The sequence below is a fragment of the Larus michahellis genome, chromosome 1, assembly GCF_964199755.1.
Source record: "Larus michahellis chromosome 1, bLarMic1.1, whole genome shotgun sequence".
Lineage (NCBI taxonomy): Eukaryota > Metazoa > Chordata > Aves > Charadriiformes > Laridae > Larus > Larus michahellis.
In genome coordinates this window covers 94685677-94704638 of record NC_133896.1, presented here as the reverse complement: position 1 = coordinate 94704638, position 18962 = coordinate 94685677, and the positions used below count along the sequence as shown (strand labels likewise).

The window sequence follows — 18962 nt, the reverse complement described above, 5'->3', positions numbered from 1 at the left end:
TTCATGTTTTTGCCATATATCACTTGTGAGAGGGGTCCTCGCTCTCGTTGGGGGCTGGTAAGACTAGGATTTTGGGTACTTTAAAGTGACTGATCAGCTTGAAGCACTCGCAGTTAGATGAGGGCAAAATACGATTCTTTGTCTTATGTGTATTAAGATGCATTTAATATGAATGTCTAGCTAACACTTTGGAGAAAAAGAACTATCTGCTAAGAGAGGGACAGTCTTAAGAGACTTGCCTGCAGAAACACTCAGTGTTGCCCACATGCACAATTAATTTCTTCAAATAAAGAAGATTATTGTTTTTTGGTTTCCTCATCCAAAGGTACTGACCTTTTGCTTTTGGGCGTGTAGTCATCAGGGTTAGGCTGACTTTGCTCCTCAGGGTTGCCAGTGCCTTTCAAGCGCCAGTTGTGCCTGTGTCTGACAGAGGAGCCCAGGAGTGCCCATGCCTGGGGTCCTGCGTGTCATACCTCCCGCACCACTATCTTACCTGTCCCTGCAAGGAAGACATTCAAATTCAGGCTGCCATCTCCTTCTCAAAGGGTATGGCCTCATTCAGTGGTTCAGTTGCTAGGAACTCAGGGTGGACGAGGTGTTACAGGTTAATGGGAGAGGCTTTGCTGCCTACTCATCTCCAATGCTGCAATCCTTCCTCTCCTGCAATGTTTTCTTAACTTTTTATGTGTTTATCCCAAAAGCTGATGATAAAAAGTTCCTCTTTGTGGGCAAAGAGAATGATGAGAACTGTAATGGGGGGATGAGGGAAGAGAGAAAGGGTGGCCCCATCAAGGACCGCACTGGCATCGTGAAGGAGTAGCAGCCCTAGGCGCAGCCCTTTCATAAGTCAAGGCAAACTTTTCGTAAACTCCTGACACCAGCCCCAGTATGAGCTCAGCCTCACTGACCTCCGTATAAGCCTTAGCACCGCTACGTCAATTATTTTTTCACCCCAGAGTTCTGTTGCTTAATGCGTTGAAATGCGTACGTGCCTGAGAAATACCCGTGCGCTTAACACGTCCGTAGTGCCTTTTTCAGGGTCTGCCTGCTCTGCCCATGTAAGCTCTGCCTCTCGGAGCATCTAGAGGGGGACACGTCAGAACAGATGGGCATCCACAGCGGGAGGGGAGGTACATGGAAAGTACCCAGGCAATCGGGATTTCCGGAGACGGTGCCAGTTAGGAAAGGCGGTAGGGCAGCTCTTTGTTTATTCTTCATGTTTATAGAAATTCGTGGTGCTTTGCGGGGACTGATCTGTAGCTGCGGGGCCTGTGCAGGCTGTTACCTTATGCAGGGTGAAATTGTGTGTGTTTTGCTCCTGGGAATAGCCCCAAGGTAAAGATAAACAAGCACTTTGCTCAGGCGAGTTTTTGTCCCTTAATCACAGATTAGGAGACTACTAAATGGCTAGTTTTGCCTGTTCTTGCTCCTTACCAATGTGCATCAATGAGACCTTGAGTCCAGCTTGCTCCCTTTCTCTCTGAGCCGGGGTTGTCCAGCAAACCTCTGGAGGAAACAGCTGGAAGGAAGGAGCAGAAGAAGGGTGCTGGGCACCCCTCTGTCCAGGAGAGGAGTGGACCTCCCGGCTGAGAGCACTCTGCATTTCGAGCCTTCTGAAAGTCTCCACCAGGTCCTCTGGGATCGGGCCGAGTTGTTCATAACCCCAGTGCGACCAGGTGGACGGTCTCCCCAAATACACTTGGATCAAGCCTTCCAGGCAGTGCTTATGCATCGTAAAGAAGCAAGAAAGGGCAAATAGTTGGCCTGGGGGCTTTGCTGTCCCGTCTATTCTTCTAACAAGCTGTGTCTGAAAAGGACGTGTTGAGTGTTTGATGTTCAATGAGGAACTAACATGGCCTACGGTCATATACCATATAAGCACAGTATTCATTCATATACATGGAGATATATAGATACCCAGCTGTGTGGTGTTCATGCTGGCACTTTCCACCAAGGGGGTATGGCACATGTAGGAATATATCAGTACTTCAGCTTTTTTATACCAGTAGTTTCAAATTTCTATTTCAGCTAACGTAGAGAGAGAGAGAGAGAGAGTCAAAGAGACTGATCAACAGGCAGGAAAAAAAAAACACCTATAAAATCTTGCTTTGCAGTTCATCTGATAAAGGAAATATATAGTGTGTAAACCTTGTTTCTCATCATTTGTACAACGAATCTGATTCTTCTGTGCCTCACATCGTTATTTCCACTAACATCACTTACCTCTGACGTAAACCACTATAAGAAAGGTCAGAACAATATTTTTCATCTGTAGCAAGAGAGGACGTGTGTACCCTACCTATGCTAACAAGTCTGAACGGCTGGAGAACATATTTATAAATGTATTTATAAAGATAAAACTGCCTCCAAACTCTCCATTCATTGCACTATTGTCAAACCTAATAAGCTAAGACAATTAAAATCTGCCGGCATGGGAAAGCAGGGAGACCTAACACTGTTGCAGTGACCTGCACATGGATGGTGCTGCACTCGCCAGGACGGAGTTGCTGACCCTTTGCTTTGTGAGTGACCCCCCGTGACTGCGAACTGGTGCCCTGAGCTCCTTCCCAGTCTGCAGGCAAAAAGGGGCTTCTCACAGGCTACCATGGGACATCCGATTCTCTAAGCAGGGAGTGACTGTGCAACTGAATACTTAAAAGCCAAACGGCTTGAATCCTTTCACTGCTCATTGCCCAACGCACATTATCCAGCATCTAATACAGTTGGACGGATGTGTTCCCGCCCAACGACTTGGTCATGGGAAAAGACGCTACGTAGGCTTTGGGTTAAAAGTCAGCTAAAGCTGGAAGGTCGTGGGGAATAGGAGGGCTTCATGGTGGGCCCCTATGAATGTTTCCCTTGGCAGTAGTATGCTGTCTATCTCATGTGCACCACCTTCAATCCAGCTGAGGTTCACCTGAAAGGGAAGATAGGCCTAGCCCAGCCCAGACCTGACTGCGAATGTTTGGAACTGGCCTGGGGTCTGCTCTGGTGCTTCTCTGGGGTTAAGACCCACGGTTTGGCTCACTGCCGTGATCTTCATCCTCAAGAGTCTGGGCTCAGACCTGGATGAGCCTATCCAGCGGTTCAGGAACTTGCAAGTTTTGAAGTCCCATATCAGACCACCTGCACTTACCCTATCTTTCACCTAAGCTTTCAAGAAGAAAGAGGTTCAGATGGGGATCATGGTCTTCGGTTTTGTATTGCTCTGCCAGACAAGAATATACTGTTCTATGTAATCACTGAAAATTTAAATAGCATCCTTAAAACCTTCCTCCCCTCGCACAGCTTTTTGCTGCTCCTAGCATGTTAATGAGTAGCTATAGACCCTCGCAGCAGAACTTGCAGGATGGAGTGGTCTTGGCAGAGTAGCTGCAAAGGGCATTGTGTTTAATAAAAGGACTAAACTTTACAGTGGCCTTCCCTATGTCTTGAAGTGAGATTTGGTCTTTGGATGTAAGTGCTGGGCCGATGAGCATGAAAAATACAAATTGTCTCCCTGTGTCCCTCTGGCAGCAAGCAGGCAGGCACTTTCCTCCTGCCCTGGGGCACTGGGGGCAGATTCCCTGCAGATTCCTAATGTCCTTTCTAAGGAGGCATGATTTGCAGCGGTGCTGGGTGCCTGCAGGTGCCACCAGCCCACTGCAAGGGCAGTCCCGGTGGCTCAGCGCCGCTGAGAATCAGGCCAGGGGGGTCCCGGCAAGGGCAGAGGCAGGGGGAGCGGGACGGGGGCGGGGAAGAGGAGCAGCGGTGCTTGTTGACGCTCAAACACAGGTCTTCCGATGGAAGGACCTGCCACGGAGGGAGGCCTCTCAGCCCCCACAAGTCAAACTGCACAGAGTCACAGTTAGTCATCGTCATCGTCGTCATCGTCGTCATCATCATCATCATCATCGTCGTCATCATCATCATCGTCATCATCGTCATCATCGTCATCATCATCTTCGGTATTTATCTTCCCAGAAAGCACATCCTCTATCCAGTCCTCCAGCTCCTCGGCCGTGGGCAGGTCATCATCGTCTCTGATCTCCATCCAGATGCTGTCAGCCTGAGGGAACAGGTGATGGGGGATTAGCCACCCCCAGGGACACAGGGAAGAGATGAGGTTTGCTGCTATTGAGGGGGTAAGGGTTGGACCACAGGTGGGATGCAGGGTGGGGGGGGTGGCAGTAGCTCCCTCTCTGCCACAGCCTGTGGGCAGGCTCAGCCACAGTGTCTCTCTGCCCACACATTGGGATTACCACTTCCCCTGAAGTGCTGTTGCTTCTCACTAAGGGCAGTGGGTCGGCTCAATGGGTTTACATGAGTGTGTGGTACTGTTTGCCCCAGGTTAGATGTGTGCCTGCTGCCCGTTCCTCTCCTGCACTGCTTACACCTGTGAGCAAGAGCATCGTCCACCTGATGCATTGTCTTCACCCCATCTGGCCAGTTCTGTAGACTCCAAGTCAACATAAAAGAACGCATAAAGAGACCTATGCCAGCTCCCCATGCATCACCCAAGTTCACAGGACATCACAGCATTTCTCTCCTTCCTTCCAAGGCCTCTCTGGAACCTCTTCCTTTGAGCATTTACACCCTACTGTCAGCACCCCTTCTCCCCAGCCTTTTTTACCACCACCTTTGCCTCAGGATGTTGCTCTGGACTCTCTACATGTGATAGCAGCTCCTCCTCTTGGAATAGCCTTTCCTCAGATCATCTCAACCATGCTCCAACTGAAGAATGGTGAAAAACACCGATGCGCTGGACTATAGGTGCCCCCTGCTCTTTTTCTCCATCTGTCTGCATTACTTTCACAAACTGTAGAGTATGGAGGCATTCAGTAAGAAGATGCTCTCTAAAATGTGGTGAGAAGATGCTGACTAAATTGTGGCTGTTACCCAGGGAGACGAAGCTTAGATGGTCTCTGAGACCTGGAAATGAAAGGTTTTCTCCTTGCTTTGCTATAGGTTCCTTGGGTAAATGCCTGGGTAAGCCCCTTTCCCTTCACTGTCTCCCCTCCATAAAATAGGAAGAGCATCGTATTTTGCAGAGGTGCTGTGTGGTTATCTTGTTCAGCATTTGGTGTTGCAGAAGCAAGTGCTTTCCATATGTCAGAAGAGAACTACCAGCTTTAGCAAACGTGCCCCACGTCTTTCCCTGTCTGTGGTACCTAATTCTCTTTGTCGCATGGCTTGCTAAAAAGCCAGACCAATTTTTGCTTAGGGAAAACTGTTTCTCCCTTACAATATTTTCCTCCTAAAACACCAAAACTGTAACAAAAAAGAGGCCATGGAGAGGCATGCAGCTCTTTCTTCATGCAAATGACCTTGTCCCCAACCTCAGGACTGTTCATGTGGCAAAAAGTGATACCTTTAAATAAGGGGCAGAGGAGCGGGCCCACTGCACCTACAGAAGATGCTGTGCAAATAAATCTGCAATATTTTGCAGGGCATCACGGCCCTAGTCCTGGGCCACTACGATGTGATGGGCCAGTGGGGGCTGCTAGGAGCTCTGGTGTTTGTATTGGCAGGTTTTTAGAGAAGCAATGGGGTCACGGGGGTTATGTCCACCAAAGCCAACAGCAGTGTTTATTTTTACTCTGCTGCGTAAGGCCCACTTTGTACCTGTGTAACTTGGCTGAATGCAGTGATGTAACACTGAAATAACGAAATGAGCTCAGTGTTTGTTTTAGATATCACCCGCCAACCTAGAACTTTCTTAAATCTCTCTCTTGAGGAGTAGAAAACAGACTTAAGAGGAATGAAATAAAAACTGCAAATACTATAATCAACAACCTGAAACATTTACTATATCAAAGATAAATCATGCATGAGTTTTTACAGGTCTCTGAGTGGCTGATGGATAATAAGGCATGTGTTCCTGCCTAACATTAGTTTCTGTATGATTCTCTTGCCACTGACAATCCTACTCCCATGAATTTCCATTGATAGTTGTTTAACGTAGCTTTGACATCACTTAAACATGGCCAGCTGCAGTAAATATAATGAAGGGAGATACTATGGAGTAGTAATAAGGGCAAAAGACTGGAAGACTTGGGGTCTATTTCTGGCTTGTCTGTTCGTTTCTCTCATGACTTTAGGTGACAGATGCTATCTTGGCCCTCTTCCCTTTTGTCTCTCTCTTAACAATTCTGCTCACAACCCTTAGCCCACTGGGTCCCCACTCTCTAGGTGTCTGTCCCACGTTCTGGAGGATGCTGCTCTGTTACAGGAAGAGCACCGCTCACATCCAGCCAGAGCCACCATCTACTCCATAACTCCCAAGCCATGCCTGTGTGATTCCTTCTCATTCTCCTCAATGGGATGGGTAACATCCAGGGTCTCCACTTTCTTTATAACATCATCGCTTTGCTTTCCCTACCACGTCTCCCATCTTATGGTCTTGCAGCATTTGTTATAACAGGAGGAACAACCCTCTAGTACTCCCTCCCTGTCCCTCTTTTTCTGGCAAGGTACAGGAGAGACAACATCGGGGCTGGGAGCAAGGTTGGTTGCAGGGCCAGGACCATCATCCAGCCCCGGCTAGTTATCCCAGCTCTCTGTCCCTTTTTGCTCTCTTGTAATGAAACATCAGGTTCCCATATGGCTGAAATTTCAAACACAAAGAAGTCAAGCCCCAAAATATGAACACTTCTGCAGTGGAGAGGTTTCTGCATCCAGAGACACTTACATACCCACACAGGTTCATTTTAAAGAGATTAGAACCACCCAGCACCTAACCATCAAAAATAAACTAAGGTAATAAATGAGCCAGGCTGGAGCACGCCCCATTACATGTTTTTTGATTGTCTGGACTATTACTGTCAGAAAGAGGAAAAATGGTTCCTCTCTGTAGTTGTGTCAGGGCCATAATGCACATTACATTGCACTCAGCAGCTCTCCCCACATCTCTGCTTGTGGGGGTCGGACGGGTCCCTCTCCCACCTGCCGTAAAACCTCACAGTGTGTGGGCAACCTGGCATCAGTTCCATGGCTTGCTGGCTTGAGGGCAACCATGGTGAAACCAGTAGCTGCTAGAAAGCTGGCCTGATAGCACAGCTGTGGATGCTGTGGTTACCACCACCACCACAGCCGTGCCAAAGCAGCACCTGCCTGTGCGCCTCCCCCTCTGCAGCGATGCCGGCTGCCAGACAGTGTTGAAACACTTTACTGCCGCTGAGAATGGGGTGGACACATCTCCTCATCCCACCCAAATCCCTCCAGAACCACCCGCACAGCAGTGACTGAAGGGGAGGAAGGACTGGATGAACCCCAGTTTACCCTCTTCACGCCAGCAGGATCCCTCCATTACCATTTTATGTCATATCCTTATTAAGGCTGTGTATTTATTTGTGGTTCTTTTTTTTTTCCAATCTGTGCAATTGCTCCCTGTCATCTGTTGGGGACCATCTTTCCCTCCTACGCTCAAGCTGGGCCATTCTGCTTCTGATGCAAAAACACCTTCCTTTTTCTCCTCTTCTCCTCCCCCAAGCACGGCTTTCTCCCCCGCTCACAACACACACACTTTCCCCGCACAAGCACTCCCAGGTTCAGTCAGAGCAGGGCACGGACAATGGTGCATGCTGTGGGCTGGGGTGGGCCTTGAAACCAAAACAGGGCAAAGCCCTGAAGCTCAGACCACAGGGGCTGGTCCTCTCCTCGGCAGACATGGTCTGTGTGTCACTCGGCAGCAGAAACACTCTCAGACCAAAGCCCTGAAGCCCAGGCCTGGAGATGTTATGAACCCAGCTGCACACAGGAGTGGTGAAGTCTTTACACTTTCTCCCTTGGGAAAAAGCCTGGTCTACCTGCACTCAACGGCAGAAATCCCACAGATTCTGGAGGACCTCAGATCCTGTCCTTTCTAGCACCCTAATCTTGGGATCGCTGGATTTTCTGGGCACGTGCTACTCACGTCTGTGACGTTCACCACCCCGATCTGTGGTCTGAACAGGTCAATCTTGAAAGTCTTCTCCCAGTAAGTGATCAGCTGCAAGAGAGAGAAGCAAAGCTCAGACAAGGATGTTTGCTGTACCCCCTTGCATTAATCCATCCATCTGGGCTGTGGTGCAGGGAGCGTGCATCCATGAAAGCACAGGAGAGAAGAGAGGCCCAAGCCTGGGCCACCACACGTGGCAAAGGAAAGTGCCCAGCTCTGGGAATGTTCTCTAGACACCACCTTTATGGAAGGCAGACCCCAACAAGCAGCTCTCAGGCATCACCCGTGGTCCAGTTTCACATCTTTCCCTGTCCCACATTCCCTGGGGCAATTCCTGTGTTCATACACACACACCCACACACTGCATCCATGAATTAAACCAAGGAAGGCAAGGAGCCCCTGCCACTCACCAGAGGAAAGTCGTCGGGGTCAATCCAGACAATGCTCAGGTCAGGATTATCGGTGTTGTCCCTGGCAACCTGCTTCAGGATTTCCAGGAACTCAAAACCATCTGAAATGATATATGAACCGCTGCAGCCCACTCCTGCAAACACGCAGGCACTTTTCGCTTGCGGGGCTTTCAACTTCCCTCACCCCCCTATGCACACAGGGGTTGTATATAGATCTCATTAAAGTGCTGTCTCCCAGCTCTTTCTTCTGATAATAAGGCTTTTAATTTCAAGCATCCTCCCCGGGTATTGAAATTAGTTACACATGAATTAAGTCTCATAATCCTTCCGTGGAGTGGAACAATGTCACTATTTTCTTGTGGCGAGGGAGGAACCGAGCCCCCGAGCGGCTGCAGCTTCTTGGCACGCTGATGGCGTGGAGAAGCACCGATGCCACGGCTTTTCAGGAGCCGATGCCCACGGGTTTCCCGCATGCACATCACACACCCAGCCCTCAGCACTTTCTCAGAGCCACACAGCAAGACGGCTGCAGAGTTAGGGAGCAAATCCTGGCACTGGGGTTGGGGGCAATGACTTTTTTTTTCCCTCAGTCAGACATCCATTTATATCTAGAGACCATAAGTTTGAGTCCCAGCTAGCACTCCTGCTAGCATAAACACCCAGAAGCATCCCTGCTCCCTGTCCCGGCTGGGGTGCAAGGCTCTGCAATGCCAACAAAACACATGAAACTACACCACCTTGAGTGATGGAGAGTCATGTGAGGAGGAAAACGGACTCCTACCTGGGTCATCTTCTTCAGCGAAGGCCACAATGTGGATTCCGTCCATGTCATCCTCCTGGAAACAACAAAACTATTACTGGTGGGCCAGGGAGGGAGGAGAGTCCAGGCAGTTCCTGGAGAAGAGGAGCGATGGGATGCCTTCAAACGAACAGGACAATTGCAAAGAGAGGCTTGACTGGAGTCCCACTGAGACACCATAAATGGGACCTGAGGTGAGGCTGAGTCATGGAGGTAGTAGGTGCTGAAGTGGGTACTTTGGGTAGCATTGCTGAAACCCTTTAGCTAAAAATGAGGCGAGCACAACAATGGCAAAGGCTCTCTAGCATGGGAACATAGGCTTACCCTCCATGCCCAAGGCCACCTACCCTCATAAATTTGCAGCTGCCAGGGGATGGTTTGTGGGGAAACAAAGATCTGCCACCACGCTCAGACCCCAAACGTGCTCCTTTGGGGCCAGCAAAGGAGGTTTCCTCACAGTGTGAGAGGTGAGGTGGATCAGTTGGGCACCTTTCAGGAGGTGATGGGTCTCTTGCTCTGGCTGAGGGTCTCCGTGAACAGTGAGAGGAATTGAGTGGGAAGCTCATTTCGGGGCTCCAATGAGTGGAGGACAGAAATGACAGCCTGGTGGACTGCTTTTCTCCATGAGACACGTGAGTAACGGGTAATGATATTGGCAAAGGCCAATAGATCTGGCACCCGGTTCATCATCCGCCTGCTATGAATGTCATCTCTGAATTATCCCATGGATCGGTTTTGCCTTCCTCACCCGCTGCTGGTCCCGGTTTCCATTTCAGTTGGTTTTAATGCGAGCAAAAAGTCCCATCTAAATGCTAATTTCTTTTCCCTTCTGAGCCCAGAGGTGACAAAGCCACCATCAAAAACTGAAAGGAAAAAAAGCCCTGAAAGACTAAGTGGAAAACATTATCTTTCAAAACAATAGCGGATGCTGGGCCTTTGCTGGTGTCTTCAGGGAATACGTTTTTACCAGGGTATTCTAGGCAGATTTACTTGGGATTCAGACCGCTTACAGCTAGCAAAATCTGCACTGTTGCTTTTTCTCCATATTTGCCCACAGCATTGGCAGACAGCAAAATAATTTAAAAAACCCCATATGCGATATATAATTATATACACAGCTATATAATATAGCTACATTCTGTCCCCCAAGGTAGCAAACAAAACGAGAGTAACTCCAGTGAAGGTATTGGGGATGTCCTGAACTTGCGGCGAGATCAGAATCCAGCCTGTTGTCACCTGTAGGTACGAGTTCCCTGCTCATAGCGGAGGCAACTCTGTACTCCCAGGATGCTGGTAAAGTGAGCATCCCACTGCCCACAATTCACACTTTTCCTGAGGTTATTTTAGAACACATTCAGTATGAAAGCAAAACCACTGCATGTAAAATTTGCATCCCACTGAAACCCTGGGAAAAAACTTTGAGGAACTTCAGTGGATCTAGGAAGCTGTCTTCTGTACAGAATCTGTATTTCAAAACAAAATGAAAAGCTATCATGCCTAAGTGACTCGTAACTCCTGCGTCAGTTTTATTACCTCTCGCCTTGTTGTCCTAAAGACTCCCAAGGTTTTTGGTGCTTCAGAGTCCCTCAGCGTTTCATGTTACAAAGCCAAGCAAGGATGTAACTCAATTGCTGTTAGAAATGTGCCGAGCTTTTTGAAGGAATGACTGCATCTTTCTTAGCATCTGTAAAGCACCTGTTTATCTTTGGTTTTCAGCATTCAGCTCACACTTGACGGTCCCTGACTGACTATTAACATCGTACTCATTCACAGAGAAAGGATAATTTGTTATACACAATTTTTCTTTCCCTTTCACCCTTCCCCTTTTCCCCCACACTTGCAGACCAAGAGAGTCCTCTGCATGTCATCAGTGCCAAACCGCTGGTTAGTTCTTCACAATCGCTGACGTGCAGCTTGCTCACACCACGAGAAGTGCAATCAATGCGCAATTTGCTCCGTAACCTATATAATTATCTGAACTGCCTGCCCTCGCTTGCATTTTGAATTGTATGACCACCCCAATACAATTTTCGTGAGTCATCTGTTCGGTACAATCTCCATAGCTCGCCCAGTGAGCAGGCCACTGAAGTGACCCCACCACCAGCACTGAGGTGCATAAGATGAGACAGAGCATCCTTGGGAAGAATGCTCTCCATAGCTCTATCGCAGCCGCTACAGAGGCACAACACCCTCCTGGCACACTTGGTTAGCTTTCCCTGAACCCTCTGGGGAGCAAACGGGACCCAGCTCAGCTGTCCACCGCTGCTGAGCAAAGCATTTGAACACACCGTTTGAACCCAGGCACTGGGCATCACATCCAAGGCTTTCCCTTCTTCCCAGAGGAGGGGAAGTGGCTTTGCAAGGAAGGAAAGACAATGTTTTGCCCAGCCAGAGGCTTCAGCTTTTGAGCAGCGGTTTCTTGTTGGAAGCTAGCAGGGGGCGCAAGGCTTCCCACCACGCGTGCTTACCCACGTCTCAAACATGTCCTCTGGGCGCAGTTTCCTCAAGGTGGCCCTGAAAGGAAGACAGAAATGCTCTTTGAGGACGCGTCCAGCACTGTCGCACATGACGCCGCTGGTATCATGGAAAAGGTCACTGTGGCTCATTTGGTTGGTGGCTGGAGTCAGCGCCATTGGCCACCATGTTTTGAATGCAAGCGCAGGGGCACAGTAGGTCAACTTATGCTTTTATTTATGGTGATAAAACCCTGACCTTGACCCCACTGGAGTTACTGCAGACGCTATTTGTGCTTGGGAAGATGAGATGCCTCTCTGTGCTGGGGTACACTGGTGAATTAGTCCCACACATGGCAGATTGTTCTGCCCATGCTGAGAGCATGAGGTGACCCATTCACTTGTGTATTGCAGTCCCTGTGACATTCCTAGTGGGCTTTGTTCCCCTTTTTCTCCTGGTTTTACCCCAGCATAATTCCACCATAAAAATCCTTCCAAACTCTGCTGAAGCAAAGACAACAGAATAACCTCTGGCAAAATTTAGATCATAATAAGCACCGGTGAGAAAATTTAAACTGTAAGACTGGCCAAAGCAAATATTTTTGAGAAGTAGCTCATAAAGGCCAAAAAAAAAAAAAGATTAATAAATGTTTTCAGACACATCCGTAGCAGGAAGCCTGTCAGAGAGCCTGGCAGGATGAGAGGTGACTGAGGTGTTAAAGGGGCACCCAAGGAACACAAGGCCATAGCAGACAAGCACAAGTAGTCCTTTGCAGTTCTGCTCCCTCCGGTTCAGGGAGGTTCCCCCAGCAGAGCGGGACTCCCGGGCAAACCAGCCCCGGGAGCTGTCGCAAAGAGAAGTGTCGGTCAATGAGGCCCTACAACAAATTGGCAAAGGGAGTAGCAGCACATTGCCAGGACCAGGTGGCATTAATGAGATGTGTAACCTGCCGCTTTGGTTTGCCTCGCTACAAGAGCAGTGGAAACAAGGAGCATTTTTTAGAGGTTCCTAAGGGACCTGAGGAGCCACAGATCTGAAAGAGTGACCTCCTTATGGACACGATGCTACCAGAAGTTGTTTAGTTAACAGATGTTTGAAGGAATATGACGTGATAGGACAAGACACATGTGGCCTTTAAGAGGAAAATCATGGCAGTAGATATGCTGGAGTTCCCCGAGCAAGTCAACGGGTGGGCAAAGGTATGCTGATCAATGCAGAGAGCTGCCTTCAGAGGACCATTGGACAAGGTCCCTTACTAAAGGGTTTCAGAGAAACTAAGCTGCAGTTAGGTCAAAGGATAGGTCCTCCTGTGGATCCATGACATTGGAAGATGAAAGGTGGAGATGAATGATCAGCTTTCACGACAGAGGGAATGAACCAATTAAGATTCATAGATTGTACTTTAGCATGATGATATGCAGAACATATTCTCACATAATCTCAAAGAGACAGAAAATACGAATACGGAGCATTTCCTTATCATATCAAATTCTTCAGACAACCAACACAGGCCTGACCATGAGGAGATACAGAGGGATCTCCTGAGACTTGAGTGCCTGCATGATAGACATAGGATGTAATGCACTTGCAGAAAAACAACCCTGATTATGCAGGTGCAACAGTGGGTTCTAAATTAGTTATAATTAATTCTTGCTTCTCAGGAAAGGGGCCCAGGTGTCACAAATTGAGAAAGCATCATCTCCAAAGGCAAAAAGAAGGTTATAAACAGTTGGGAAAACACATCATGCCATTATAGCACTGGACAACTACACTATGCACCTCCACAGTGAATGTATTTTTGGTTCTGGTCACCCCATCACAGAAATTATACGGGACAACTGAAAAAGGGGCATGGAAACGTGGCAGCTGTGAACGAAGGTATGGAATGACCTCTGTTTGGGGGAGATTAAATAGATGAGAACTAGTTATCTTGTAAAAGAGGTGAACAAAGAGGATATTGGTAGGGGGTCTAAAAGATCAGGAGTGGTGAAAAAAAAAAAAAAAGTGCAACAACAGGGAACGGCTAGTCATTGTTTCTCATAACACAAGAGCTAGTAGGCACAGAGTGAATTATTAAGTAGCAGGTATAAACCAAACAAATAGGAATGCTCTTTTGATGCAATGCATAATTCAGCCACTGAACTCATTATAATTGGGGACATTCAGCATCAAGATAGAAATGAGGTAAAAAATGACTATAGAGATTGAAGAAATAGCCACTAAACACAAGATCAGGGATACAATTTTTGACCCAGCAAGTCTCCTCATCGCTGATTGCCAGAAACTGAAGATTATATCAGGTGAATGCATATTATGTACTTGTATCTGGCTTTCAAGATGCTTTCCCTAGCTGTTCTCTGGGGGCAGCTTGGAGAAAGGAAACTTGGTGGGAAGGATTTGATCACACCCACATGTACCGATTGTTGTGGAGTTACTGAAGATTTACTCTGGTTACTCCCCAATGCCGGAGGGAGCAAGATAAGTGGGGTTTAGGTGAATAAGAGGGAGCAGAATTCAGCCCCCACATTTGGCCACCACAGTCACGGAGAATGGGGCTGGGGCGGGGTGCCCACCCCTAGCATTTTGCATGTGAAACATGCATAAACCCAGAGGCCTCTTGCTGTAGGCAGGGGAACTACCACGTAATTTGTATTTGTGCAAGTCAGAGCAAAATCTGGGCTGAGACCTTGGTGTGACGGCACCCAGCCACCGTCCCCAGCCGGACACCTATTGACCTTGGACAAGTCATGCCACTGTGCTGAACACCGGCTTCCTGATCTGCTCGGGAGAGGATGAACTGTCTCATCACTGCCTGCAGCTGCCCAGGGAAGCATCAGCCAGGAGGCTGCGTATGGGGTCCTCCTGGCCACTCGCTTCAGTTCCTGCCTTGAAAAATCCCAATTTCCACATAGGGCTGGAGAAAGAGGTGGTGAAGCCTGCCTGGGCATGGCAGTGGGGACCTCTTTTTAGAAGGCCTGTTTAAAGCATGCCAAAGAGCCTGGGTACCGCTGAGCACTGTGAGCTTTCCCCGGTGATATGATGGGGCTCCTTCTGCAGGATGGAGGAGAGGTGGCAGAAGGGTTTTGCACCTCAGCGTAGGGATAGCCCACGCCTGCTGGATGGGGTGAAGTGAGAACATCTGTTTTGTGAGGGCACGGAGGTAAGTGATCTTCTACACCTTCCTGCAGAGCAGAAGATCCTGCCAAGTTATCTACAGGGAACCAGACAGGGCAACTGCTGAGGTCACTTTGTTTTTCTCTACAGGCCCGATTATCTCTGTGTCTGACTATTTCTACTTCCAGCCTTTGGCTTTAGGTCCTTTACTGGTGGCAAGGCAGGAAAAAGCACTTCTGCTCTGAGAGACTCAGTGTTAAATGCTGGGAACATATCACTGTCACCCCAGGGTTTTTCCACTGTCATGGCAGCATCTTGGCAGGTTTGGGGTTTCGGGTATCTGATTTCATGAGATTCCTTTTAATTCCCTTCTGAGCCTCGGCACCAGCAAAATATATGGCCCAACCCCTTGCTCCTACCAAGCACAGCACAGCATCTTGAAATATGTAAGACTTGGTGGGTTTCCACTGCAATTTTGTGCTGGTGAAGAGCTTGCCTTATTAGGCTAGCAGTTAGCTGACTCTGTTTAATCAGCATCCTGACACTGCTGCCTGACAGAAAGAGCTTAGGAAGAAAGATGGGAAGGACTGAGGCCAGGAAGTCCAGGAGGTCAGCTAAGTGACCTGCGAGTACATGGGAGATAGAGGACCCGTTCATATTTCAGAAAAAGCAGAGATCTGTTTCCAAGTCTGGTGACTCGCAGACTCTAGAGATGATCTCCTGTCTCTGAAGCCTCTGTGTGCGAACACAAACCTCCAGCTCAGCCTGATTTGGGCTCCCCTAACACTATCAATGGCCCTGCTTTTCTTGAACTCTTTTCTGCTCCCTTGAATATCTGCTGGGCAATGCAGTTGTAGGAGCAGCAGATCGCCTGTGCGACTCTCTGATGTATTTTTAAGGGCGTAAAAATACAGTACCTCATAGGTAATTATGCCCTTATTTTTAACCCTGTGCTTTTAGATGGGATCAGCCTTTCCGGTTGCTTCCAGGCCGTTGGTGCCCAAGTCCCTAAACAACTGTGCAATAAACCTCATCGCAAAAAGCACGGAGCATCCACAGCTCACGCTGACTTGATCAAACATTGTAGGTGCTCAGCACCTTTGCAGATGAGGACTAAGACAGCCATAACAGCAGTGGCTTCCTCTCTGCCCCTGCAGTCAGCAGGGGCCTCTCAGTCCATCGCAGCTCCTCCAAGCTTGGTCTGAGCTCAGAACTGCCTACAAACATATCTGGCACCAGGAGAGGGATATACCCATTAGTGAAGCTGTTTTGGGGAAAGAGGGGACTGGACAGAATTTGATTTTGGCTTCAGAGGCCTTGGAGAAGATCATCTTCTAAATTAAAGGCATTGGCAAGTAGGACAAGGTTTCCACTCCCCACTGCCTGCAAGCCTCCCTGCTCTTTGAGGGAGGACTAACCAGGGAGGAGGAGGAGGAGGAGGGAAGCTGCGTCGTCACAGCCCCATGGTGGTGGGCTCTGATTGTGGCACAGATACTTTCACTTCTGAGTGTAGAAAAAGACCAGACAAAGTCTCAAAGCTGGGTCAGCAAATTGCCAAAAGGTGGTCATTATCCTAATTTTTACTGAGGGATGCCCTAGAGTGATAAGCCTGTGATGAGAGACACCTTCACCGATACCCTTTGGCCAGGAGCATCCTGTACCCTACGTACCTTTTGTGCTCCTTCACAAATTCAACCAGCTCCTCTTCTGTGTAAGGCTTATCAGGGATGTGAACAGGTTCATCCATAAATGGTTCATAGAAGTCCACCTCATTCATCTTCAGACCTAGCTTCTTGGCAACCTGTTGCAGTGCAGATGGTCAGAGGTGAGTGAGCCTGGCGTGCCTCTTTGCCTACCCAGAGTCTCTCCCAGTGGCAGAGCTGAGGTCAAGGTGCTTGCTCTCTTCCAGAGCATGCACTCTTAGGGGTGGCCAACAAAATATGGATGGACCTTTCCTTGCTTAAAAAAAGACTGATGCTCTACACTACTGGTCTCAAGCACTGGGGCAGAGCAAGGCCAGAGTCAAGATCCTGCAAGCCTAATGTGGCTGGTTTCTGAACCCAGGACCTGCCTCCAGGCTTGGAGCAATGGCCTTTTATAGAATCATAGAATCATTTAGGTTGGAAAGGACCTTTAAGATCATCAAGTTCAACCATTCACCTAGCACTGCCAAGTCCACCTCTAAACCACGTCCCTAAGTGTCACGTCTACACAACTTTTAAATACCTCCAGGGATGGTGACTCCACCACTTCCCTGGGCAGCCTGTTCCAACGTTTGACAATCCTTTCTGTGAAGAAATTTTTGCTAATATCCAGTCTAAACCTTCCCTGGCACAACTTGAGGCCATTTCCTCTTGTCCTATCGCCTGTTACTTCGGAGTAGAGACCAACCCCCACCTCGCTGCAACCTTCTTTCAGGTAGTTGTAGAGAGTGGTGACGTCTCCCCTCAGCCTCCTTTTTTCCAGGCTAAACAACCCCAGTTCCCTCAGCCACCCCTCATAAGACTTGTGCTTGAGACCCCTCACCAGCTTCGTTGCCCTTTTCTGGACCCGCTCCAGCACCTCAATGTCTTTCTTGTAGTGAGGGGCCCAAAACTGAACACAGTACTCAAGGTGGGGCCTCACTAGTGTTGAGTACATGGGGACGATCACTTCCCTAGTCCTGCTGGACATACTATTCCTGATACAAGCCAGGATGCTGTTGGTCTTCTTGGCTACCTGGGCATACTGGTGGCTCATGTTCAGCCAGCTGTCAACCAACACCCCCAAGTCCTTTTCTGCCAGGCAGCTCTCCAGCCTCTCTCCCCCAAGCCTGTAGCGCCACATGGGGTTGTTGTGACCCAAGTGCAGGACCCAGCACTTGGCCTTGTTGAACCTCATACCTTTGGCCTCAGCCCATCGGTCCAGATCCCTCTATAGAGCCATCATACCCTCAAGTGGATCAACACTCCCACACGACTTGGTGTTGTCTGCAAACTTACTGAGGGTGCACTCGATCCCCTCATCCAGATCATCGATAAAGATATTAAACAGAACTGGACCCAGTACTGAGCCCTGGGGAACACCACAGGGCCAAATCCAGATGCGGACACCAACAGCACAAATTACAGGAACACTGAAAATGAGAAGCTAGAGCCAGATATTAAATTTGTGAGCATCCTGAGCTTCTGGAAAACAAGTGGTGGAGGCTATGAGCTCCCACAGTGGGGTCCATGGATGCTTACCCCTTTGTCAAATGTGGCGAAGAACTTGATGTAGGGCTGGAAGTGTTCAGCAGCTTCTTCAAATGCTTTGTAATCTGGAAGGAGAAAAGGGGAATGAAGAAAAGATTTCACAGGCAGCTGGCCATGCTCTGATCAGCACAGAAGGAAGAATAAATATAAATTATCACAAAATACATCAGATGGCAGCACTATGTTTCTTCTACCCTTCCAGAGTTTACAAACAAGGACCATTTCATGTCGAGTGAACAGGATGCATGTTGTGCACCCCCCACAACACTCAGCAATACTACGGATCCTGGTAAGCCACACTTAACTGGGGCTGAAATCAGCAGCCTGGGAAATATATGGAGTTGCTCCAGCATTAATGATTGCTGCCATTCCCTAAACAGTCATCAAGCATGATTAGGCACTCTCCTCCTGCTGCAGGAGGAAGGGGGAGGAATGAGGTACATTCTTACTGTCACCGGTATCAGGTCCTCAGCTGGGGTCAGGATTGACGCTCTCAGCCTGGTGAGAGCTCTTTACAACAGGTATTTCCCACCTTTCTTCAAAATACTTATTACTGAGCAGCATTGTGTGCACAGCCCTGTCTGAGCCGTCCCCGCAGCCCATTTTGAGCAGGTGAGAAAGCTGACGGGAGAGGTGGAGGGGCTTTTGCGGTGCAGCAGACCTGGTGATACATTGCTCGCTCAGGTAAGAATACGCCTGTCTTTCTGCTAAAGGCAAGTCTTGCAAGTGTGGAGTGCCACCTGGAGAGCAGGGGGAGTGCTCAGGCTAGCAGAAGAGACTGATGGAGCTTGCTGGGGAGAGACTTGGGTGAGGGTTTCTCAAGGCTCATGAACAATGATGGTTTTGCCTGGAATGGTCCCTGAGTTGCACATCTCTCAGGGCACGGGACCAGCCTCTTCTCAGTCTTGGGGTTCAGCAAGGAGAAACAGGTCAGTCCCCCTGCCAGGCTGCCCTAAGGCGTCCTGCTTGCTGCTGCTGTATGTTTGCCAAGTTAGCATTTAATGAGTGTCCCCCTCTTTCCCTTTGCCTCCCTC

General features: G+C 48.8%; 1 protein-coding gene across 1 annotated transcript in view; it reads right to left on the bottom strand.

Moving 5' to 3' along the window:
* Positions 1-1980: 1980 nt before the first annotated feature.
* The window catches only part of CASQ2 (calsequestrin 2), a 36419-nt gene continuing 19437 nt past the window's right edge, over positions 1981-18962 (bottom strand). Inside the window, exons 5-11 of the mRNA XM_074594009.1 lie at positions 17920-17993; positions 16366-16496; positions 11596-11641; positions 9110-9164; positions 8329-8429; positions 7895-7969; positions 1981-4048 (exon numbers count right to left, since the gene is read on the bottom strand). Of these exons, the coding sequence (XP_074450110.1) occupies positions 3848-4048; positions 7895-7969; positions 8329-8429; positions 9110-9164; positions 11596-11641; positions 16366-16496; positions 17920-17993 (683 nt within the window). The 3' untranslated portion in view covers positions 1981-3847. The remainder of the gene's footprint in view (positions 4049-7894; positions 7970-8328; positions 8430-9109; positions 9165-11595; positions 11642-16365; positions 16497-17919; positions 17994-18962) is intronic.